Genomic DNA, 25,385 nt, shown 5'->3' with positions numbered 1-25,385 from the left:
ATAGAACATAGTTTCAAAACAGTGTTTTCATTTATTAAGAAAAAACTGGATATCCAAGCAAACTTGATACCTAGTAACTGGTTGTGCATCACTTCATAGAAACAGCTTTCATTAAGCATGAGGTTTGCACATTATTCTGGAGGAATTTTGCCCCTATGTTCTTTGCAGAGTTGTTTTAATTCAGCCAGACTTCAAGCATGAAGGGCCCGTTCACAACACCGCATTTAAGTTCAGATGTTGATTAGCCACTCCAAAATCTTCTTTTTTCAGAGTTCAACAAATAGGCAGATTGGTTGCACAACTTATTTCTTTTAATATGATTTGAAAACGGCACTATGTAATTACTAATATTATTATACTCAACATTTTTGATGCTCCAAAATATAGTGAGACAAAAAAAAGCAAAAAGGAGAAACCTGTAAAGAGGTGATTCATTTTCAAATTATAATTTTTTTGTGAACCATTTTGCTAAAGAACAAAACAACATATTTTGCTGTAGTTTAACTCTTAGCAAAGAGAAGATTTGACTGATTCCTTACTGTAAGTTCCTTTTAATTATGGATGTAAAGCAAATATCCTTTAGCAAACTCAGTAACCATTCAGAAGGGTATAGTGCTGCTCTTGAGGAGCCTGTAACATAGAAAGTAATTCCCTTTCTATCCACTTCTCATTTTAATCAGCTTTCAGCTGCAAAGTAGCTCCAATTTAACTCTCATCCATAAATGTCCATATTTAAGTAAGTCGCACTGAGCTGAATTAAAAGTGAGGTTGGTCGAATCTTCGATGCACCAGGCCACAGTGACAAACGTATAATTTAACTGCTTTAAACTAACCTCATGGCAGAGAGCTTCTCGCCTTTTTTCCAGTCCCACAGCACAATGGTGTGATTGTCGTCCAGGCCGACCGAGGCCAGACGTTTGCCATCCGCTGTGAAGGGGAAAAAAATAATTAAGCACATTAGTGATAAGAAAGCCAGTCCTCACTTTGCTCCACTGAAGTTTAGTTCCTATTAGCAACATAAAAGCCCCCCAGTCGGTTAGATCTGCAGCAGGTGGATCACTGATCTTTGCCACACGTCTATCTGGGCCTAATTAAAGACAGAGAGACGAGGAGCTCTACCTGAAAGCGGTTAAGACACTGTGACTAGAAGACGGGAGAAATGTTGTTTCTAAATTGGTTGGCTTGTGAAATAATTAGATTCATTCTTTACAAGTTCTCTGTAGCTTGTGAAAGCAGAATGTTCTGCAAAATCTTACCAAGCATTTTTGTCTAGTTTCTAGAACAAATACTTTATTTTACTGGAAATAAGACAGAACTAACTTGCAAGTAACATTTCAGCAAGAAATATGAGCTTGTTTTTAGTCAACAATTTCGTAACATTGATTTAAAAAAAATACTAGTTTCAATGGAAGATTTATTTTGCTTATAACAAAGCATTTTTCCCATGTTATAAGTGAAGTAATCTGCCAGTGGAACTGGTACTTTTTAAAATTAATATTACGGAATTATTTATTTAAAACAGATTCCATGCAAGTTTGACATGGAAAATTTCAAAAACATTCAAAGAGGTACTTATACTTTTACGAGGTATTATATATATATTCCATCTTGAATGGTTAGTCATTACCTGAGAAGTCGAGAGCACACACTCCAAGCTGGTGAAAACCCTTCAACACAGACATGGGTTTTAATGTTTCTGTATCCCAAATGTGGACAGAGGAATCTCTGCCAACCTGGAGAAACAAACCCCAGAATCAGTACAAATCAAAATTTTTGATTGGACTGGAATAAATTGGTCTGAATATGCTTTAATGTTTGTTTTTTTGACTAAAAAAACCTTGACTTTTGGAATCTACCTGGCCAGTTGCTACATAGTCCTTCAGGGGGTGGATAGCCAGACAAAGGATATCATCATCATGGCCCATGTAGAATCGTTGGGTGTTTTGTTGCCTGTTGTACACAACTCCAACGGCAGCTACATGGTAGACTATCTCCCCTGTCTGGGTGTAGAACAGGTTGCTTCTGCAGTCGTAGCCCCTGTAACTGCAATGTACAAAGTGATATTTTGGGCAAAAGACAACTGGCATAGCTGGAAGTAATAAAATCAGCTCTATTCAATCATACCCATGGATAAAGTGGAGCTTGATCCCGTTCCCTGGCGCTCGTTCCCTCTTCTTCATTGCTGTTGCTCGATGTTTCTCTTTGGACTGCTCTTTGAGCTGAGGTAGATCTTCTTTATAAACCTGGATGCATTTAAGATAAACTTGTATAAGCTGCTTATAAAATGGACGTGATTCTGCAGTTTGTGTTAAAACTTGCAACAAACCTGCCGCCGATATGTGAGCTGTGTCTCCTGCTCGATTTCTGAATCCATTTCAGGCACATCTGACTGATCAGAGTCAGATTCTTCGCTGTTAGAGTCTGCCAAGGTTTCTGCAGGCAGAAAACAAGTTTACATAAAAGCTTCCAGAGGAAAAACGAAAACTGTCACCTGCCCCTTCATCAGATGAATCCCCCTATACAAACCTCAGCCAGTTTCCCTGACAGTGCAGACCGATCATGTGATAACACTACGACGTCTCCTATTTATTAAGCTGTCATGCTCCATGGTGACAACGCTGCAGGCAAAATGTATAAAAACGCCGATGCAGCAACGAGAAGCCATGCCAAAGCGGGGCAATAAGCAGAGCTGGCAGCTCAGGGCGACCACTCACAAGATCCATTAGGAAAATTAAAAGGAAAGGCAGTTAGAATGTGCAGTAATTTCAGAGAGCACAGCTGCACTCTGCTTTGAGGAAAAATATGACTGGAGAATGACAAAGCAATTATACTTTCCAAGCTCCATTCACTTTTATTGGATTTGTTTTAATTAATGTGCTGGACATTCCTTTCTTGGGGTTTAAAGAAATGATAGTTTGATAAAAAGAAAAAAAAAACTATGAGGAGAAATTTCTCTCATAGGTTAACACATGAAGATCAGGAGGGTGGGAGAAGATTAATGGTGAACCACAATCAGAAAAGGCTTTTTAGGTAATAATGTCCTTTATTTCTAACATTTATATATATGGGTTTTTTTATTTCATTTATTCTTTATATTTTTCTGACCATAATAATTTTCTCTTCTTTTGTTTTATTATAAAGAAGAATACATCCTTCAGTCAAAATTTTAACAGTTTTATTTACTTACATTAAACTGTATTAATGTGTCATCCACACTGCAAAATCACAAAATCTTTCCAAGTAGTTTTGGTTTAGTTTCTGGCACAATCATTTGTATACTTGAAATAAGACAAAAGCAACTTACAAGTAACTTTTCAGCAAGATATAGGAGCTTGTTGTTGTTTTAAGTCAATAATTCCTTAATATTTCTGAGAAGCTACTAGATCCACTGGCAGATTATTTGACTTATTAATGTGGGAAAATGCTTTGCTATAAATGAAATTATTTGCCAGTGGAACAAGCACTTTTTAAAATAAATATAAAGAAATTATTGATTTAAACCAGCTACTATATGTTGCTGAAAAGTTGCTTGTAAGTAACTTTTCTCTTATTTCAAGTGCACTAAGATATTTGTACTTAGAAACCAGACAAAACATACTTGAGATTTTGTCTCCTCACTAAACGTGGTGGGAGCCAAATCTCACCTTGTGGTGCAATATGAAGAGCTTCTTTCGACTTTCTTTCAGGAATAAACTTCCACTGGAACACCGAGTGATCCGCACCGCCAATCGTTATGACCCACTGGTAGTCATGTGACCATCTAACATTGGTTATGTGGGCTGAGTGACCTAAATACTTTTTGAATTTTGCTCCTAAAATCCAGAGAACACAGATGAGTTAACGGCGTATGACATTTTGAATATATAAATATTAAATCATACATATATTTCTTACCCTTTCTTATGCAAGGATATCGCATCAGTTTGACTAATCCGTAATCATCCGCAGTTACCAGAACTTGGTTGTTAAAGTTGGCGTCGACAGAGTTGATGTCGTTGATATCTGAGTATTTGGGCCATATCCCATTAACCTCAGGGCCCAACACACACGTCCAGGAAGCCCACTGCACCAGCTTCAGCTCCTCCCTGTTGGTCACCTCTTTCCCACCTCAACACAAGAGAGTTAATCTCACAAAAACAGCTACTTCAGTGTCAAATCTTAGAAACAGAGCAGGTCATGGTTGCGTACTTACTTGGCATCCTGTAGAAGAGCCGTCTGCCGCTGCCGTCATTCGTCTGCAGGTATTTGCTGTCTGTGGACCAGTCCATGTGTGTGATGAAGCTGTTTGAGCCGATGCACTCGCCTACTTTCTTGTACCTCTGCACCACCCCATAGATGTCCACAGTGTTCTCATTAGAGCCGACAGCCAAGTGGGCCCCATCGGGGGAGTACTTCAGCTCATGAATAGCCTCCTTCCGGTCCTTGACGTGGACCACTTCTGTCATATCCCTAAAAAAAGTGGATAAAGAGCTTAGATTAAAAAAAAATATCACAGCTGTGCATTTAATGGGTATTTATGGAATTTATGATTTTTTTTTGACTGTATGACTCACCTGACTCGAAGAACGGTGAACGAGCCATCCTTCATTCCCAGAGCCAGGTGTATACCATCAGTGCTCACGGCTGCACAGCGGATTGGCTCCTCCATGTTACATCGAGCAATCAATGCATGATCTATGAGGCTCCATATCCTTCAGATACAGAAAAGAGTGAGAACAGAGGAGAAACCTGCAGGAACCATATAGAGGAGTAATAATGTTGCACTTCGTTACTCTTTATTACGTTATGTTTTTAGTTTAAATGCTTTGTTACTGTAAATTTAGTAGAATTAAAGAAAAAGATTAATATTAATGGCATGTGCAGTTTTAGCTAAACACCTTTTTCCAATATTTTTTGGTCTTGGATTACAATAAACTATGTAATACTGTGGAAGTTCTAAACTACAAAAAATTTCTTCACATTGATCTCCAACAATAAATTACATGGAGGAAGTTTGGAGACACCGGCTTTTTACTTTACATAAAAAACCCTAAATATGACATGTTCCTCTAGAAAGTTGGTTCTCCTCCTGCATAAAAGTCTGAATTTTGACTTTGATCTGAAATTCTTGATTTTAATTGTGAGATTAAATTCTTTTTCCCAGTGGCCCTAATCCTTGTCTGCAGTATTAGCCTAATGGGGCAGACTTGCTGACATCCGGTTTCTATTAGTTACACTGTGTTATCTTTGCCATAATTCTGTTTTTATGATGCAGGTCTACAGCTACAGCTGGCTCTTTAAATGTCTTTCCACATTTCCAGTATAGGAAATGGGGAAAAAGCAGAGACTGCGACAGTCAATTAGCAACAAAGAATCTGAAGAGAGCAAATAAACTGAGCTTCTTTAAATTGATGCTAAATCCTGTTTAGAGTTGCCTATGATTCCTAGTAACATGGAACATTAATCTATATATTTGATGAATGTCTGCTTAATGGTGGTTTTTGACTAACTGTCATGTTTATTGCTTGTTTCATAATTGGTTAATGCATTATGTTTTTATGGTGTAAAGCAATTTGAACTGTCTTGTTGCTAAAAATGTGCAACACATTTAAACTTGACTTGATTTGACTGAAAGTCTAGCATAAAAATAATTCTTTACTAGTTTTCTAAATGTAACTTTTGATGCCTCAATTAATCTTAACAAGAAACAAAACTGTCTTTAAATGAACTCCAACTTAGTTCAAAAGTAGCCAGATTCAAATGTATTCAGAAATACTCAAAGTCTTAACCAAAAAAGCTAAAAGCAAAATATGAGGAAATGAAGAGTAGTAGTCACCTGACTGAACGGTCATCACTTCCTGTCATGGCCAGAGGCTTGGTTGGGTGCACGGCCAGCGCCCACAGCTCGCCCTCACAGTGACCCTGCATGATGAGAAAGGGCTTGTTGCGGTCGTGAACCACCACTTCGAAGATTTCGCTGTCCTGCGTCCCCACCAGGATATGATCTCCACGCCAACATACGCTGCGCACAGACAGCCCTATCCAAAACACACACACAACGGTTCAGGCAAACTGTGAAAACAGAACAAACATCAAGCACGGAAGCATGGGAGGAGACGCACATTTGCTGCTTTTCCAGTCATTGTAAGACTCACAAAAGCCGCTTTAAAGACAGGAGGTGATAATAGCCATCTGAAGGCTAGGACGGAGATTTGTACAGGGTGATGACATTATGTTGTCAAGCCAGTCTGTAACTGAATCTGAGTCGTACAGCTACAGTCAGATGCATGATGCATGTGCTGCTCACATACAATGCTGTGCAAATGTCTTTGGGCATTACCTGTCATGCAGTCAATACGACAAAACCTTAAACACATGATCAGAACCATACTGACAAGAAAAAGAACATCAAGTCCTGCAACAATTGTTTTTTTAATTTCAGCCTTAAGGGTGGGCTTTATGTACAGAAAAAAGTGGGCCAGGAACTACTGATGCCTTGCAAATATATTTATATCCCTTTAAACTTTCTTTATTTTGTCTTGTTGAAACCTCAATTCTTCAAAACTTCATTTTATTGGAATACCACGTGATAGACCAAGGATCTGCAACCTGCAGCTCCAGAGTCATGTGCGCCTCTTAATAAGTTTGGTCAAAAATGCTAAAGCATTTATGTTTTGAAATGTGAAGTTAATAAAATAAATGTTTGTATGGTGTAACATAAAAAAGGTGAAGAAGTTCAAGAGTTATAAATACTTTTGCAAGGCAGTCCTAGAGCTACTGTAAGTTTAACTTAGGTTTGATTTAATCTATCCAGCACAATAAAATTATTTAAACAAGATTGAATAACTGTATAATCTAGTGATTTTTTTCTATTTAACACTTCTCCTTTTCCACAAGACATTGAATGAAGATGGGAACTGTTCATATTGCAAAAACAGAAAAAAACTTACTAACAACAATAGAAAGAGCTGAGCAACAATGAGGACTGCTACAAACAGACTGAAATGGGAATTAATCTCCGCCCTCAGTAATGTTACCCACCTCGGCTATTTTCACCTCTAGCTACTGTTACGTCCAAGATTACAAGTAAAGAAGATGGAGGAAACAGAAAACAAGAAGGATAATGTTAGTAAACCAAACAGAAATTTGGAGAAATTAGATTTATAGGATTATCTCGGCACCTCGGAGAACACAGCTTGAGTTGTTGCTCTCCTGTACCCTCATTAAAGGAAAAACAGATAGGTAGTTTGACATCACCTTTATATCCCTGGTCTGTTTCCCTGAGATCGATGACAGTAATTGGCTTGAAGTTGAGATCCCATAACCGGACGCTGCCGTCCCGTCCCCCTGTAGCGAATCCCTCCTCGCAAGCATTCATGCTGAAAATCCCTGACTGGGTAAGAAAAATGACAGGCTGTCAGTGAGGATCTGCACAGCAAAAACAGGGGACAATACAACCAGTCCCAGCAATGGCGAGTCATTTATTAAACAAGGCTTTAGAAACTGCAAACATGCAACTGTGACCTCATAAAAAGACTTAGGAGCAGGAGTATTTAAGACAACCTTTTTCTGTCTTACAAATATTCTATGCATAAGCAGGCCTCTTCTGGAAGCTCTCGTAAGAAGTTTAGGAATAAAAAAAAGCTGATGTACTATAGTTATTATCCCATCCCCCATTCGGCTGCCCCCCTCACCCAGCTGTTGATCCCATAGATATCATTTAATCCTGTGGAGCAAAAAGCTGATCCTTCTCTTCTGAGCAGAATCAAATGAAGCAAACATGCATGTCCAATTCCATCCTTACAAGTATGTTGCAGCATTTATGTAGAAGTTTTTTTTGTTTTTTTTTTTTTGCAAAATAGTGAGAACATACCCCATGAGCTCCTTGAATTGTCCTCATCAGGTTGATGCCTTTCCATAAGTAGATGTCCCCATTCAGGGCCCCAGAATATGTGACTTCGTCTTTGGCGCAGGCGAGGCAGAGGATGGTCTGAAGATCCCCCGTTTTGCCAAAAACACCACGTTTGGGTGTGAGGGCATTACCGCATAAACTCCAAAACTGGAAAAAAAAAAGAAAAAAAAGATGAGACTGTGGAGCAGCTTTGTGGCTAATAATCCTCCTGTCTAATCCAGCCCTGAAAGGGCAAATTGTCAATTATGCAGTATTTGGAAACAACAGAGTGCCACAAGGTCATGTGTGTTTTTGCTCGAATGCAGTGGATATAAAATGTCTATAAAACAGTTAAAATGCCTAGTTAGACAGCTACATATTTTAAAACTTTTCCCACCTCTTATGAGACATTAATCCCGTATAATTCAACTGAAACTCAAGGGGGGAAAAATACTGCTATTTACATTTGTACAATTCCCTGTGAAAGACGATGAGTTGTCCAGGCTTTAAGTCACATCAAAGGTGAAAATAGTTCAGAAATTATTTAATACATCATAAAGTCTGGTATTTTAACAGGGTTGTCCAGGTATTTTAAATCCACAGTATAAACAACACAGAGGGACCATAAAGACAGCAAAGTTTAATTCAATTAAAACATCCCCTTCCTCTCCATGTGATACTTGCAGGTTTTGCTCAGGCGAGAAGCAGTGGACGGTCAGTTCTGCAACCACCTGATCAGCATGCACAGACACAGGCACTTTCACGCAGGCTCATTATTTATGAACAGCATCATTGGGATGCGTGCACACGACCTCATCTGAAGGCTAAATCCATCCAGCGCAGGAGGAAAGAACGAAAGAGAGACGCCCTGTCTGCATAGAGATGAGATCACAGGGATGAAGCTGAGGGAAGGTGTCTCGAATACTGAACCGTAGACCCTGACACGTTAAACCACGACACACTCATCACTCCTCTGACAGCCTTTTCCCCGGTCTACCTTGAGGAATATTTACTCCACATAAAGCGACAGTTGGTTCATTACAGCTTTATTTTATTCCTCTCTAATTCAGTAGTTTGTTATACAGCAGAGAGGTCCTGCATTGACTTGAAAGTGGTAATGAAAAGGAAACAAATGAGCTCCATGACAGCAGCAGGCCATCGCAACCTCACTAACACCTGTTGTCTTGACTGATAAAGCTGGTGAGCGCTAACAGGGGGGGATCAATAATCAGAGACAAGCATCACAGGCTTAAATCCAGCCCTGCCATTAAATATCCAAAACCTGATGCACGCCTTAACAAGACGAGGCATCCACAGATCCTCTGAAAGATTTTAAGAAATATGTGATATTAGCGAGATATCTTTGCTGAAGGTCAAGGAGGGAGGGTTCTATTGGTGTGTGAGTAGTCAGGGAGGATGGAGATGCAGATGAAAGTGTGTCATGAGCTTGTTTGTGGTGTTCATGGAAGCAGTGGGGATGGAGGAAGTATGCCTGTACAGTCCTCCCTGCATACAGCTGATAAGGCAGCGAGACACAGGAACCGGCTAATCCCCACTGTCCCAAATTACTAAAGGAAGACCAGACGCCGAAAGGGTTTGTGATGGATCTCAGGACAGAACATAACAAATACGATAGACAAGTGGTAACATATATGTTAAAAGAAGTTTTCTTTTTTGCCCTGAAAGTGACTCATTTATATGGTTTTAGCAATTTTCTGCTGTATCTTTTCTGCTTATATATTGTAGTTGCACAGACTGAAAACTACTACATCATTCAATTTAAATTCACTGGAGAACATAGCGTACTTTTGCACACCACAAATGAAATATCAACTGTGAACCTTGTTGCACTGAGTTGACAAAGTTTATTTCCAAACCAACAGTTGCAGCCAGCTGACTGATAGGGGACATTGTGTGACTCTATGGTCCGTATAGAGAGAAAAATCTGTAGTTAGACTAAAGGTATCTCACTGAAGAGGTAAAAAAAACAATCAAATAAATCTTAACAGTTTTTAAGCCACAGTGTTTCAAATCTTTGTTATGTATCTTTATAGGAGAAATTGGATTTGGAAATGCTTTGTTCCAGAACATGTTTTTCCCTACAATCAGGTATAACTGTGTGACAGTTTAAGATAAAACTGATTTGATATTGTCCTATATCAACAAAAATAAATTTAACAGTTACATTAAGTAGGCATGGATATACTTGCGTTGACACGTCCTGATATAAATTTACTATCTTAAGCTGTGTGGATGAATAATCTGCCGACAAAAGAGCAATCACATAAAGTAATAAATATGACTCTGGGCGCAACCATATCTCTAACCTTTATATGATTTTGATATTTAAGCTAAAAAATTCATAATATTACCTGCTAATCAATAATCACGTTTGATTGAAAAGCAGAAGTTGACCCTCCTGCACAACCAAGAAGAATGCAGCAAGTGGCTTTTGAATGGTAAGTCAACAACTAAACAGTTGTCATTTTAAGCAGCCATTGTAAAGTGCATACAGCGGTAAGACCAGCTAACCAAAGGTGCTGGAGCTCTGCTTGGGTTGTTAGGTAACAGGCAGTGCTTCAATGGGGTTGCTAGGTGACCCCAGTGAAGTATTTGGGCTGTTTCAAGAATGCAAAAATGTGCAAAATGCATATTTAGCATAATAGGTTCCCTTTAAAGGAAAGCTAATCAATTCTGATCTCTAACCGATTGACGGCTGCATCTCTAAATATTATTCATTTAAAATGACTTCACTGGTCTAGATAGCTTCCTAAATGTTTTGGTTGCAGGAAGGCTAGTGCACGTCTCAATATGTTGTCAGTCACACAGGGCAAAAACAACATGCATGCACACATACCTATATGCGGTTTAGAGATACTACTTAACCTAACCTGTAAAAAAAACTGAGTATCTGAAGAGAAACAATGCTGGTAACGGTAGAAATCAGTAGAAAGATAATGATCTGACTTAGTTATCCTGAACAAATCTGAATACAAACAGCTACAAAGGTTTGACTGTCCTCGCCAATGAGGTTGTGTTTTTCTCAGCTCTATAGTGAATGGATTACCGGGTCTAAATCTTCTGCATGCTTTGAGTGCTATAATCGCTGAGCGAGCACAGTACAGGGGAGCAGATGTCACATGGTCCACAGGGTGAAGCCTGGCGAATTATGTGGGACAATTGTTGGATTGCCTTGGCATCAGAAAACCAGAAGGGGGGAAATGGAGGGGAGGTGAGGAGGAGAGTATGAGCTGCAGGATTCAGTTGGGTATGGGGGTGGACTGCAACTACTAGAGGGGATTTCTGTGTCATGGCAGAGGAGGAAAACTTTCTGGGGATGTGAGGAGGGTTACTATGAGAGGAGAGGCCAGTCAAGCTAGATCGTGACCAGTGAGACATAAGTACAGTTGTCTGGCCTATCTGAATCAAACCCCTTTAATCACGCTGCACTGTTTTGCAGGGCCAGGGGGTGCATTTCCAATCCAAGCACAATTAATATTTTTTCCCAGTGTTTTGGAAAAGAAAGCCTCCATGGCTGGGAGCACAAACCCATATCCCTAGGGAGGACTTGGAGAAGACACTCTGCATTAACTCATTGAAGATTTATGTGCACCATTTTTGTTCGAAGAGAAGTGATAGAGATCGGGCTGGGAAGGGAAATGGGCACATATGTGCAGTGGAGGGTTTTCAAAAGCTGAATGGAGAGAACTGAAGGAGCTGAGTGGCAGTGTCAAGGTCCCCATGAATGAGAGCATTCTTCCTCTCTGCAGTGCAGAGTACTACAAATTTGAGGGAAGAGACTCTGAGTCATTGCCTGTCCCACTTATATAAAATGCCTAATAACCATGGGTATGGATTTGCATAGACCTATTTTAGGAATGTTTGATATTTTTAGAGAGATAAAGCTGAACAAGCAGGGCAGAAACAAAGCTTTATGGACTGTGGCTTTCTTAAGCTTTCTGAAAATCGCTTTTCTTTCCAGCAAATTAGGTACAGCCTCACCATGTGATTAGCTGGTTGTGAAATAAACAAAAATAGCTTTACCTTGATATGTTTGACACCACAGCTTACGAGCTTGTTTGGCTGATACAGATCCCACGATATGTCAAATATCTGCAAAAAAAGAAAAAGGCATGGAATATTTCTGCAGTTATAAATGAAGCCAATTCAATACATAGGGTTTACAAAAATCTTTCAAGGAAAAAGCTTTTTCTAATGTGACAAAACTATAAAAGTTAGCACGTTAGCCAGGGTAAGTTTAGCAAACAATAGCATATAAACCGCTTCTGTGAGCATAGTAGAAAGAGGGGCTGGGTTCTTTGAAGGTGATTCAATGAAGGCTGATAAATTTGAAAGATTACTCCAAAAGCATCCTTATTTTCCTCTGATTTGAAGGATGGGTCTGATGTATCCTTCTCAGACAAAGTGGAATGGGAGTACAGTTTCGAATGTAAGCTTATATTTACACTTTTATGCTAGTGGTACAGAATGGTAATGTTAGCTAAAATGCTAGTGATATGCTATGAAGAAGCAAATATTAGCATTTAAATAAATATTTAATCATATTTAACAAGTATTAGCTAAAGATAACATTTTGTTAGTATGCCATAATGAGTTAGCTAATCTAAGCTATTATGGTAGTGGTGGCCATTAAACATACAGTTTAAGTTTGGCTCAGAATAGAATAAAATTCTTGTAAGCATAAAAGGCAGTGTTATCTACTGTTGTCTAATAGACACAGATACAATGTTGGTAGCAGAGAGAGTTAGTTAATGTAAATATTACCCAATAATTGCATAGAAGCTGCTGTTAGCCTAGCCGATACTACTTGATCTTAGTAGCATTTTTGTTAATGCTTGCAAATTAGTGAAGGCTGGCCTATTACTTAACTTTAGCTTTGGAGATAATGTTTGCTTTTGATTGTTAAAAATTATGAACTATGTCTTTAAAAGGACACATCCTCAAACTCCAGTTGCTTAATGAGCTTTCAAACAAAAACCTTTTTGCATTTTGTGATCTATTTTGACCATTTTTTGACCTAACTAAGGCACAAGACCTTTATTATTGTGCTGGTAGGTGCTATAAAAATATATCTGAGTTGTTTCTAGTTAAAATTTTGTTGTTGTTTTAACAATGGAAAAGTATATCTGTGCTGTATGTTGTCAAAATTTAAATCCAAGAGCTAAACTTAATCTTCTTTCAATATTTCAATGTGATGTAGACCAAATAGGAAGAAAGCATTTACCCTGTCCGTGTGACCAGGAGCAGCTGCCAGAACCTTCCCTCTCCTCCAATCCCACACACAGATTGTGTTTTTTGAGTCCAAGCCCACAGATACGAGGCACTGCAAAGAGAGCACAGAGAAATCACAGACTATCTGCTGTCTTACTGCAAACATTCAGTGTAAACCACAATCAAGGAGCTAATAATGGCCGCAGAACAGTTGTCCAGCCTCTGGCACCTTCATGGAGAAACATTTGAGCACTTTTGCCAGAGGAGACACCTACAGCTGATTGAGTAGGCAGCATCAGTGGAGCAGAAGAGGTGAGAGTGGCTCCTCATGGAAATCCTTCTCTGCCCTGCAGCTTACTTCACATGCTTAGGAAAGTCCTCTTTAATCCTCTGCAGAATCAATGTTCGGCTATGTACAGAAGTCTTTGGCAAGGCATTTAAGGGTCTCGACTTTTATTTTAGCGATTTGTGCTCATGAGGAGGAGACATTATATGCAGTGAAACCAATTGGATAGTGGATTGGTTATGAATTTTCTGCCAATTCATTAATCCCAACAGCTATTCAAATGATCTGATAGATAATTTCAGAGGTTCATGGTTTCCAAATTATAAATTCTGATGTCCCATAAAAAAAATTTACACACATTTTCCTTGCATCTCCATGGTTTCATCAAAACTATTAAATTCAAGCAATTATATAAGAGATGAATACTTTTTTAGAGGCCAAAGCAGCAGCCAGACAGCACAGACTGATTGGCGGAGGGGCTTGTTATCAGACAGGCTGTTGATCTCTCACTGCCTGTCTGTTAACACACAGCAGCTAAGGGGATCAAGGTTAACATGAGGCAGAGACAAAGAGAGGTTTAGTCACCACCGAAGGGGGTCTAGGTCTAAGCCACCAATTATTTCCACCTTTTTTCACAACCAATCACTGTAATTTTGTTTCACATCATCCACTGTATATAATGTTTATGCAGTGAATGATTGCCACTCCTTTTCAAGGATATTGTAGTGTGTGACGTGAGTTGAAAAGAGGAAGAGTTATTTTACAAACAAATTTAAAATTGAACCTCTTCCTACTTTGAAGCCTCTAGCAAAAGGACGGTGTGGCCCGGGAGCCTTTTGTGTCCCTTGGATTGATTTTGTGAGGTCCCCAATGGCAGTTCAGGATTGACATAAATTTGTCTTGTCCAGCAGGTGGCTGATGTATATGGAGAATTTTGTATTATTTTTTAATGAGTGTAAAATTGTTACGCTCATTACATGCCCATTATACATCTTCCAATTAACTATAAACTAGACTTTTTTTGACTTTCTTTCATCAATAACTTTCTTCTGGACAGCGATGAATGCAGAACAGATCTGAGCATTCTTTCCGCCACATTCCATAACAGTCAATAAAACTACATCGAATACATTGGAATCTAATATAAACAAGGGATGTTTCAAACATTAGTCTATCTATTCTGATTTTCCCTTTGTGGATGGACAGGATAATACCATCATGATTCCTAGGTTTTGTCCAGAAAGAAAATAAATATAGAGTAAACAGAGCTGCTAAACGCTGTCATTTTCCATCTAAATCCCAAACTCTGAGCCCAAACAGGAAAATAACAAAGGGTCATCGCCATTTATAAAAATCTAGTGCAGGTTCTTCTCATTATTGATTTTTACAGCCTGGTATGAGCAGTAGGATGAGGCAATGAATGAATATTAACTGATGGTAAACCTTTTGTAATCGTTTAAAGTGTTTTTTTTTTTTCAAAATGGCTTAGCTTTTTTGGTTTATGGCTGTTTTTATGACTCATTTTCAATCCAGTCCTTACAACAAACATCAACATAATTTTTGAAGCGGGAACTTAGACATTAGCCCCCATATTTTTTTTTTCTATTACTCAGTTTTAGTTTTAGTATCTAATTCTGTTTTGAAGAATTAGGTACTTAGTACAAAAACATTTCTAACAAATTGCATCTTTGAAAAGATAGTAAAAATAAGTTCAAAGATTCAACTTAGGTGTCTTGTTATGTTTCAAAGCAACACAGTTGAGATACAAAAAACAATGTATTCATCTTTCAACCAAAATGTGGGTAAATAGAAGAAGGATATCTATTTACAGAAAATATCTGAAAGGTATGCTGCATATGTTTAGTCAATCACTTTTACTTCCATACCCCTAAATAAATAAACAAATGTAGTTTAATTAATTCAATCCTGAATTGAATTTTTTGCATAAATACACTGCACATCATCCAGAACAGAACAAAGTATGGTGGAAACATTATGCAGGAATGAGTTCTTTCAGCAGGGACAGGGAAGCAGGTAGAGATAAATAAAGGGGCAATCCTGGAAGGATTACCCCTTTATTGTCGGCCTCATTCTCAAAAGACTTGAGAATGAGGCCGACAATAAAGGGGTAATTGTCTCATTCTCAAAAGACTTGAGAATGAGGCCGTTACTCTCTATCCACCGTAATAAAGAACCTAAACATCCAGAGATAGTTTAGATTAAAGTGCATTCATGTGTCAGAATGGACCAGTCAAAGTCCAGACCTAAATCTAAATTACTTAAAAAAATTGATGTGCTAATTGCTCATTTTATCAGTAAAATGTTTTGACAATACATTACTTTCCTTCCACTTCACAATTGTGTACTACTCTGTGTTGCTCTATTAAATTACAGTCAGATAAAATGCTCTGCAGTGATTATCAGTCCCTTTGCAAGGTTCTGTAAGCAGCTTAAGAAAACAAACAAAATGCCCTGACAATGATCAGATCAGTGTAGAAAACAAGCAAAAGTACAGATAAGTATTCACAGCACTTCCCTTTCCACACATTTTATGTAACAGTTTTATTCCAAATTGTATTAAATTAATTAATTTCCTCCTAGCTCAAAAATCTGCACACAAATGCCCCATTATGACAACGTGGAAATACATTTTTGAGTGTTTTGCACATTTATTAAAAGTAGAAATCTCAAAAAGCTTGCTTTTACAAAATGCAAGAAACTGAACTCTTTTGGGGGAAAATGAAGTGAAATCGAGGATCCCTCCACCCAGTACTTCAGGAAATGTTGCCCCTGTGATTCAAATTTGTAGTAATAGCTTCCACACTGTACCTGTCCCTCGAGGTCGAAGGCCAGGCAGGCGATGCCATGTGTATGCACGTCCTTCAGGATGGACACGGTCTGCACAGTGTAAGAGTCCCACACACAGATGTAAGGCTCCTTGCCAACTTGTCCCGTGGCGACCAGCACGCGCTCCGGATGCAAAGCTAAACTGTAAAGAAGCACAAAAAGGGGAGAGAGGGTTAGCTGCTCCCATTTGCGTGCTTGCCTGCGTGTGCCGGGGGGCGTAAGAGGGAGTCACCCTGCCAGCACAAACCACTGATTTGAGATGAGCACATTAGGTCTGCACTGGGTCTGAGCATGGAATCACAGGGGCAGCTTGATGAGGTGACATGGTTCAATTAACCCGGTCATGCTCAAATGCACACACAGCCAGGCTTCATTCAAGTCAACAGAGTTTTCATGAAGTTCAGAAATCAGCACTGGGGAACCTGCAAGATTCATTCTTTTTGGGGGTTTGTTTGGTCAATTTCTTGACGTATCATTCATGTATTTCTCTTTCTTTCTACCATCTGGGGTTTCCTTGCATCACCAGGCATATGTTTGTAACTCTGTTACATAATCCTTTCCTCTCATACACTCAAACTTCCCCCCTCCTACATGCGTTCCAACTCTGCTGCTGGGAAACAGCCGGCTACATTAAACTGTCACTTCAACCGTCCTTCTTTCCACACCACCCATCCTGTCAGCAGATCCCCGTCATGTTCACCTGGCCTGGACTCATGGTACCAAAGAGCCTATTAAAATCAGTTTAACCAGCTGTTCTCCTCAAACTGATCCAAGTTGGGTCTTCGAGAAAATGTAGACTTTGCTTGAGCAAATGCATACGCCTCTTTTGACCACTTCTTCACATTTTCAGTGTGAATCTCTCTTTTTCTGACAGGTGGCACTCCATTTGCAGACAAAAAGGGATTTAAGTACTGTCATGACAAAGCTGAGGTGGGCCAAACGGAACTGGGCGGAATTTTGTTCCCTCTCCTCCACTTTTATTTCTCCACTTGCTTTGAACCTCCATCCAACCTGGCACATTTCTCATTTTACTTTTTATGCCTTATATAATCAGAGTGAAAAAGAAGCTAAAAATAGCTGTCAGAGGAAAAGAAAAAAATAATCATTGAAGCATTTTGAGATGCACATAGACAGAAGAAAAAAACGCTTGATGCAAGCAGGTGCTGCACTAGAAATGCATCCAAACTGAAAAACTTAATGTCCACTGGTAATTTTGATTTTAATTTAAAATTTCCCTTAATTTGTGTATTCCACTGTGTTTAAATATGCACAGAATGACAATGTTGCCACACGTAAAACAAGAAGCCTTAGTGACGGCTACAAGATCACTGTTTCGCTTACATTTCTCCATCTGAAGAGCTTGCTAAATGCCATCACTAATGACTTAGCCTGCAGCTCGTTGCCACGGCTCTTCTGTTTGATATATGCAACGGCTGCTTGGCTGCCTTCCATCTGCCAAATGCTCTAGCATGAAAGCAGCTACATCAAATGCTGCAGCAATTAAAATGAATGTTTTCATGTAAATTCAGGGCCAATAACGAGCCTCGGGAGGCAATTTCTCAAGGTGGAAACAAATGTGCAGCACAAGAAGTGAAGGGCAACTGAAGCTAGTCCTTTTAAGATAAAAGTAATCATCTATTTCTGGATTTCAAAGATACCAACTTCACAAATAGGTTCTGGTTCTAATAACTTCTCATATTTTGGGCGCAATTTTCGAGAATAATAACAAAAAAAAACTAACAATACAGTATACACGTCTCCTGCAATATCAAAAACTGCTTTAAAATTAGTTTCTGAAACCCAAATTTAAAAAACAACTTAGTTAACATTAAGATAAAATTAGCTGTATAATATGTTTATTTTTGTTCTACAGAAGACAAATTTGAAATATACCAGTTGTGTTCTTCTTTGATTTGATTGAAAACAAAAAAAACTGTGAATTTTAATTTAGTTTTAGAAATTAATTGATCAAAACAGAATAAAATATATGTTTGGTTTTAATAACTGCAAAAGTTTGCTTTTATTGCAAATATTTACATATAAGACTTCTAATATATATGTGCCTCAGCAAGTCACAGCCTCAGCTATTTTTATAGCAAATCGTAAGTGTCTTAAAACAATCAGATGTTTAGCATTTGTTCACAGCACTAAGCCATTTTCATAGAGTGCACTAACAACAGGCGTAAATAAGACCCGTGTGCCACAGTAAGTGCATAAACTGTAAAAGATCCTAACTTGGTAGGACAGATATGCTCTTCAGGGACCAGATTTCCATTCATTATCTCATGTCAAAGCAGTTACAAGAGCATAAACATGCTGGTCAATCTTTTGAATATTAAACAAGCCAAACCACTTAGCATAGTGTGATAAGCCATAGATGTACATTTCACAGTTGGATGAGATTCTCAAAAATGAATACAATAGTAATATCAAATAACCTCATTTCTCACACTTAATCTTTGTAAAAAATAAAAAAATCAAAAAAAAAAAATCAGGAAGACTCAATCAGAAAGTTAGCATTAAAGCTATCAAAATGTAATATTCTGAGAAATTTGAGACACTATAAGTCCTCATTGTGCCTTAGATGTAAATATTTAGCCTCATTCTCATTAATTATGCCTTGTTTTACCTTCACCTGTGATTGTCATCAATGTTTCCACCTGTGACACTTGTGTTTGTCCATATTTTGACAGACATATTCCCCTATTGTTCTCCTTTCTTTGCACTCATGAGTTAATTTGCTTTAAATGGTCATTTTTGGGTTTAGGAAGGTTTTTCTCTTTGTAGAATGTGCTCTGGTGTTTTATACTTTGGTTTTGTTAGGTTTCATAAATTGTTCTTTTCAGATTTCTGCCTCTGGTGTCCTGCCGGTGGGCCCTTAATTCTAACAGCTGCTACACTTCTCTGGATAGAAATGCAGAACAAGGTACAGTAAAGATATAACCATTCCCTTCAACAACCCTTGCGTTACAATTACAGTGTCTTGCAAAACTATTCACAACCATTGTACTTTTTTACATTTTGTCACAAGACAACCAAACATAGGGTCCTAAGTGTAGTGATTTGGATTTTCTGTGTGTTTATTTAGGTTTCTGTGTTCTGTTGAGTCTCTGTGTTGTCCCGGCTACCCCTTGATTGAGTACAGGTTTTCCTCATTTCCCCTAATTGTCTCCCTGTGTATTTAAACCCACCTGTGTTCCTTGTTGGGTCCTTGTCTTGTCGCGTCAAGTCTGACCCAGTTGTTACCAGTGTTGAGCCATTAACCTTCTGCTCTTCTGTGCTGCCTGGATTATTGTGCTTGTTCTTTATTAAATTCATTATTTCTCACTCTACAACCTGGGACCATCTCACCTTCCTCACCACTCTACAACCGCTATTCATGACACTAAGTGTATAGTTAAAAGTGAAAGGAATGTTCTTTTTTGCACATTTGATGTTTTTGACCATTCTTCTTTGCAAAACAGCTCAAGTTTGGTCAGATTGGATGGAGAGGATTTGCAAACATACATTAGTAAAAAATTCAAGTCTTGTGACAGATTTTCCGTTGGCTTTTGGTCAGCTCGTTGTCTGGATCATTCTAAAACATACAAAATGTAAATCATTCAATTGTAGCACTGGCTCTATGTTTATAGCTGTTGTTCTGCTGGAAGGTGAACTTCCACCCCAGGATCAAAACGTTCGGTGCTTCTAACAGGTTTTCCACAAGGATAAACATGTATTTAGCTTCTTTTCATCAACTTTGACCAGTTTCCCCATCCAGGCTGGAGAATTCCATCCTTACAGCATGATTGTATTATGTTTCACCGCAGGGCTAGTGTGGATCTCATAGTAAAAGATGGCTGAATAAAAATGCAATTTTTCTTCAGATGACTTTTATAAACCTCCTTCTTGATTTAGCACATTACATTCCAACAAAATGTATTGAAAACTTATCTCTTCAGTTTTGATCTTTATTATTGTTATTATTATTGCAAATGCTTTGAGACGCTGAGTAAGCAGCTTCAAAAAAAGAGATAAAATTAAAACTGAAATCTTCAAAAACTGCCATTAAAACCCATTAATTGTTGATCAAACAGAAAAGCTTGACCTGACTTAACACCAAGACTTCTATGCTGTTGGTTCTTTTTATATAAATTATATGTCTCTATAGTTTGATACCAGAATGACTGTAAGACTAGAAGTCAATGAATTCATTCTTTTTTTTTTTTCTTTTGTCAATTTTTTTTGTCCTCTTCAGCATCTCAAACACTGTTTTATAAATTGGGTTTGGATATCTGGCATGCAGGCCAAATATATCACAGGCCAGCCAGTAATATATTTTCATATTAAAGCATACAGTAATTTTATATTACCGGATGCATGCATGCAAATGTGATGCATATAAGTGCATCATACTTGGTTATATATTTGTCAAAGGTTTATTGCAGCCCAAGCAGTTCTATGCAGTATTGATATTTCAATGACAATAAAAACATGTTGCTGCTTTAGTTGCTTCAGTTTCATTGCAAATTTCATTTTAACTGATGCCTCTCCACAGTCACCAAGCAATATGTTGTTATATTTCTGACAAAGAATCAATCATTTCCTTCCATCATTTCTTTTAAAACTAATAGGACAGCAAACAAACCTGGAAAATTCTCCAACTAAATTCTGAACTTCTTATGAAAACACAAAACTCTGAAATTAAAGGCCACTCTAAATCATAATATGACAACCAGAATATACCATAGCTTCACTCTGACAGGATGCCATATTTTCCATATGAATTACTGCAACATGAGAACACTTATCTGCAGCTGCTGTTGGTGGTGTTATGAAAGGTTGTGCACTCTAACATCTCACCTGATTACTTAAGACATGTTAATGCAACTACAACCAGGTGATACATTAATAGAAAACCTGAACTCCTGACCTCTGCTGTGAGGGGGATCCAATGTCTATTATATTATGAAAGAAATTCTGTTTGCATAATGTCAGTAACTCCAAATCATTATACGTTATTATCCCTTATCTGAGGAAAAGATTCTTTTATGATGGAAAAAAATATTACAACATGTTTAAATGTGAAAATATTTGACTTATAGTAGCTACATTTTAACCCTGAAGATTCCTGTAAGTTTATTTTTTTTAATCATTATTTTGGATTTGGTTGTCTTCTTACTTGCTCAAAGGAAGGATGTTTGTTTGCTAAGGTACTTCAATCTTCATCATTCAAGCATAAATGTCTACTAAGCTCAAGAGATGAGCCAGTGCTGCATCCACAAAGAACAGACATCTAGCTATATAACCTATTTCATAAAATCTTTAAGAATTTTGTTACTGGCAACCTGTCATTCTGTCATAAGATATATAACTATCAAAAACTATAAAAACTATTCATTTTTTGAAGATTTTGTTTTTGTGCATTTTCTCATTTTTAAAGAACTCTTAACAATATTATGTCAACATCTGGACAAAAATAGGTTAAAAGAACAAAATCTAAAAAAAACTTTTAAATACTTTCAGAAACAACCTATCAAGACCATTTTAATATGTTGCATGAACCACTAGCTCCTTAGAAGCAAAATATAAACGAAATTTGGACTTTTGGTGACAGCACCTTGCAAAACTTCTCACACTGCTTAAACTTATCAAAAACACAAAATACTATATAACTGAGAAAGCTATGTATCTATCCTCTTTCTTCCACTTCTGCTTTGTGTTAGCACATTTTTCAAAAAAGACCAAATGTTTAGCATAGGGTCTAAATCTTTGAAACACAGTGAGTTGAAACATCCCAGTGTGGTTTGCAGTGTCTCATTTTTGTGGCATGTCTGAACTTGACCGGGCACAGGGCAACTGGCGGTTACTGTCTCTTTATTCTGCGATTAATAATGGAGCACAAGCCCAGCTGACGACCGGTACATTTTATAAAGCTTGTCATCTCCAGGCCAACCCCTGCACACACATGTCAACATGATCTCTAAGACGCTGGGGATAGTTCATTCTATAAGGGCATGCTGAGAGAAAAAAAAAACAACATTTACACCGCTGCAATAAATATTATATTGAATATCAAATTCATCATCAAAATTATTTTATTTAAATTAAGCATGTCAGTTAAAAAAATTACATTTTATCCCAAATCATTTTTATTAACTTATCCTTTGATTGGGCAGAGGTCACCCCTACAAATTAATGAATATGACACACATTCATATTCACACTGAACTGCTGTGTTACTGAAATGTTCTATACAAATAAACTAATTGATTGATAAACATATTTACTTTCTAGAAATCCAAGTCCTTCTTGGAGACAGTAAAAGTTGATTTGAATATTATTTTGTCTGTCTATTTGATTTATTGTTTGTTTATGTAAACAAGGAGCTAGCCGTTCATAGATAATGTCACGCATGAATGTATTATTTTGTACATTTTCAGGCCCTATTGATTTTGTTTCTTTTCTCATGTTATGTATTTTTGTACTTGATAGCAAACTGTAACATTAATTGTCCCATTGAGACGATCAAAATCTAGCTGGAGAAATAGTCACAAATTTTTTTAGCTGCTTATTTATTTTCTGTTTATATGATTGAGTGAGTGATTGATTGACTTTTCACATTATTTTTTATTTATTTTCTTGCTTTCTTATTAATTTATTCATACACAATGTGATTTATGGGACACATTGTGTTGAATGTATTTTTAAATTATTTTTTACACTATTTATCACAGTTTTCCTGATTCAAGAACATTTATTTATTTATTTATATGTACTGGAAAATGGGTAAAGCCAAATAGGGACATATGCTGTCGTTTTTTACCCTTTTTTTCCACGATATGCATCTCCATATGCCTGAACATATCATGACATAAATTAATTTCAGGTATTAAGTGCAATTTTAAATGTGTAAAAAACATGAAATTTGATTTGTAATTTCACAGACTAATCTGTAATTGAAGGAAAATTAAGAAAAAAATTATCCTAAATATTTTCTGTTAATCACATTCCAGTAAATAATTCGCTTATTGTTGCTCATATTTGAGTTTTTATTGTAATTATGACATAAGTAGGGAGCCAGAACAATTGGCATATGGAGTGGGAGCAGCGTGATATAAAGTGGGCTGATTAAAATCATCTGACCTTAAGCACAAAGCTCAACCTCGCTATACAATTTATGGATATGCTGCTTTCATATCATATTACACCGCACAAGGTGACGCCTGCATCCACAATGTCAACAGCACACTGTCAGAGCACTGACTACTGGGAGTCTGGTGCTGTCCGTGGTGCTGAAGCAAAAAAACCAAACAAACAAGACAAAAACAACAACAAAAAATTAACATGTCTGATTTTACTCTACCTTATTATGTCATCGTTGTGCCCCAAGTAAAATTTCTGCTTGTGTTCCCGGGTGTTGTACACAACTCCCACACCCGCGACGAAATAGACGATTTCCTTGGCGGCGGTGTAGTACAGGTTGTTGCGGCACTGATGTCCCCGGTATCCGTACACCCACTCCAGTCTCAGGTGGCAGTTGGGAGCAGTCCTGTCAGCCATCTCGCCCTCAAAATGTGTCTCTCCGATGCTGTCACGTAGGCTTTCTGATACAGTGTCATTCGCCAAAAAGGATTTATTTTTAAGCCTCCGTGTTACATTAGTTCCGTTGGATTCTAACCAGTCCAGCGGGAGCAGAAATGAGGCATTTTCTCAGGGTTGTATAAGAATTAAAAAAGTCTGGCTGGCTGCTAGGACTGGAGATCTCTGAGAAACAATTTTTTACGTCGCTCTTTTCATTGTGAAAGTCTTCTTGCACTTCTTCTATCCCGGGCTTTCGCTCCTCTTCGACACAGGTCAAAGCTCCTGTCAAATCCTCCAAAGATGGAGCTGTACTGTATTCCAACAAACCCCGCCCACAGTCCTGACGGAGCAGACGATCATCCAATCACATTCTTTGACTCATCAGCGAGGCCAAAAAGAAGGTGGGTACTTTCCCCATCACGACACAACTGATTTTAATCTATTGTGTTTTCTGAATTTATTTTATTTCATCAAATTATTACATTTAAAACTAATTTTCTATTAAACTTTTAAGATATTTCCAAATTAGTTTGGTCCTGAAGCAACTTAAGAAATGCAATATTTCTTAGACATAATGTCAATAAAAAAGTTTCTTTATTTACCAAAAAAGTAGACACCACAGTTTTTTTGGTAAATAGCTTTTGCCTTGTTCAAATTTTCATTTGAACATTTCGTTTCTTTTACTTTTTTCTTTTATTTTGGGGTGGAATGACTGTAAAACAATTAAATTTGACAGCCTGAAGTGGGTGCACAAGTATGAGTTTATTGTGGATTTTTTTCCATTGCACGGAAAGTAAAAGTTAAGCTGAATTATTTACATACGTTCCCACTAAAATATGATTAAGTGACCCATAGGACATAGAGGGAAACCTAATACTTTTGTGGCCATCAACAGGCTTTTGGCATTATTGTATTTGTGTGTTTGACCACTCTTCCTATCAGAAATGGAACAATTTATTAAAATGTATTTTAATTTCCTGGCACAGACTTGACTTTTAAGCATATCGGAACACAGATCGGAAGAAATCAAGTAATTTAAATAACAATTTAAATAACAATGTCAGCCAAGGTTAAATTTCAAGATTATGCAGACTTGGCTTGAAAATGCGTGTGAAATTTTAAAACAATTATTAGTGGAGGTGTAGTTATGCATTTTTATGTACATTAATAATAATCTGAACATCGTTGTACATAGACATTGTAGAATAATTATTCTGGAAGAGGTTTGGTTCAACTGTATTATCAAAAGCCCAAAAGATTAGCAGAACTGGGATGAAAAAGATAAAGCAAAAATAAATAAATAATTAAATAAATAAATAATCTAAGTAAATGTAAGCAAACGAAGCAAAATGCAAGAAAGACATTTTATTATTTAAAATAATTATTATGTGCTTTTACAACTACTACTACTACTACTATTATTATTATTATTTGAAATTCATGTCCTGGCTGAAGCTAAACACTTAACCACTTTTAGAACATCATTAGCAAAATAAAATAAAGTGAATTAAAGTAAACGATGGTTCTAATTTTGTTTTAACCAATTGCTGGTTAAAATTAGTCATTTTAAGAACTTCAAAAACTTTC

At 37.4% G+C, this 25,385-nt stretch overlaps 1 protein-coding gene across 4 annotated transcripts in view; it reads right to left on the bottom strand.

Annotated features, from left to right (window-relative positions):
- The window catches only part of eml5 (EMAP like 5), a 42,290-nt gene extending 18,190 nt beyond the window's left edge, over positions 1–24,100 (bottom strand). For 2 of the 4 annotated variants that reach the window (XM_044143299.1, XM_044143302.1), the window contains exons 1-17: positions 23,581–24,075; positions 16,218–16,377; positions 13,116–13,214; positions 11,915–11,983; positions 7,853–8,038; positions 7,237–7,372; positions 7,021–7,044; positions 5,816–6,017; positions 4,554–4,691; positions 4,193–4,449; positions 3,895–4,107; positions 3,645–3,812; positions 2,327–2,433; positions 2,125–2,243; positions 1,857–2,043; positions 1,628–1,733; positions 834–927 (exon numbers count right to left, since the gene is read on the bottom strand). In XM_044143299.1, the coding sequence (XP_043999234.1) occupies positions 834–927; positions 1,628–1,733; positions 1,857–2,043; positions 2,125–2,243; positions 2,327–2,433; positions 3,645–3,812; positions 3,895–4,107; positions 4,193–4,449; positions 4,554–4,691; positions 5,816–6,017; positions 7,021–7,044; positions 7,237–7,372; positions 7,853–8,038; positions 11,915–11,983; positions 13,116–13,214; positions 16,218–16,377; positions 23,581–23,777 (2,462 nt within the window). In that variant the 5' untranslated portion in view covers positions 23,778–24,075. Of the gene's footprint in view, positions 1–833; positions 928–1,627; positions 1,734–1,856; positions 2,044–2,124; positions 2,244–2,326; positions 2,434–3,644; positions 3,813–3,894; positions 4,108–4,192; positions 4,450–4,553; positions 4,692–5,815; positions 6,018–7,020; positions 7,045–7,236; positions 7,373–7,852; positions 8,039–11,914; positions 11,984–13,115; positions 13,215–16,217; positions 16,378–23,580 lie in introns of all 4 variants that reach the window. The other 2 variants (XM_044143300.1, XM_044143301.1) reach the window with 2 other exon arrangements.
- Positions 24,101–25,385: the final 1,285 nt, after the last annotated feature.

This window comes from Gambusia affinis, linkage group LG16, assembly GCF_019740435.1.
Source record: "Gambusia affinis linkage group LG16, SWU_Gaff_1.0, whole genome shotgun sequence".
NCBI lineage: Eukaryota > Metazoa > Chordata > Actinopteri > Cyprinodontiformes > Poeciliidae > Gambusia > Gambusia affinis.
The sequence above is the reverse complement of the archived record's forward strand: the minus strand, read 5'-3'. Positions and strand labels throughout refer to the sequence as shown.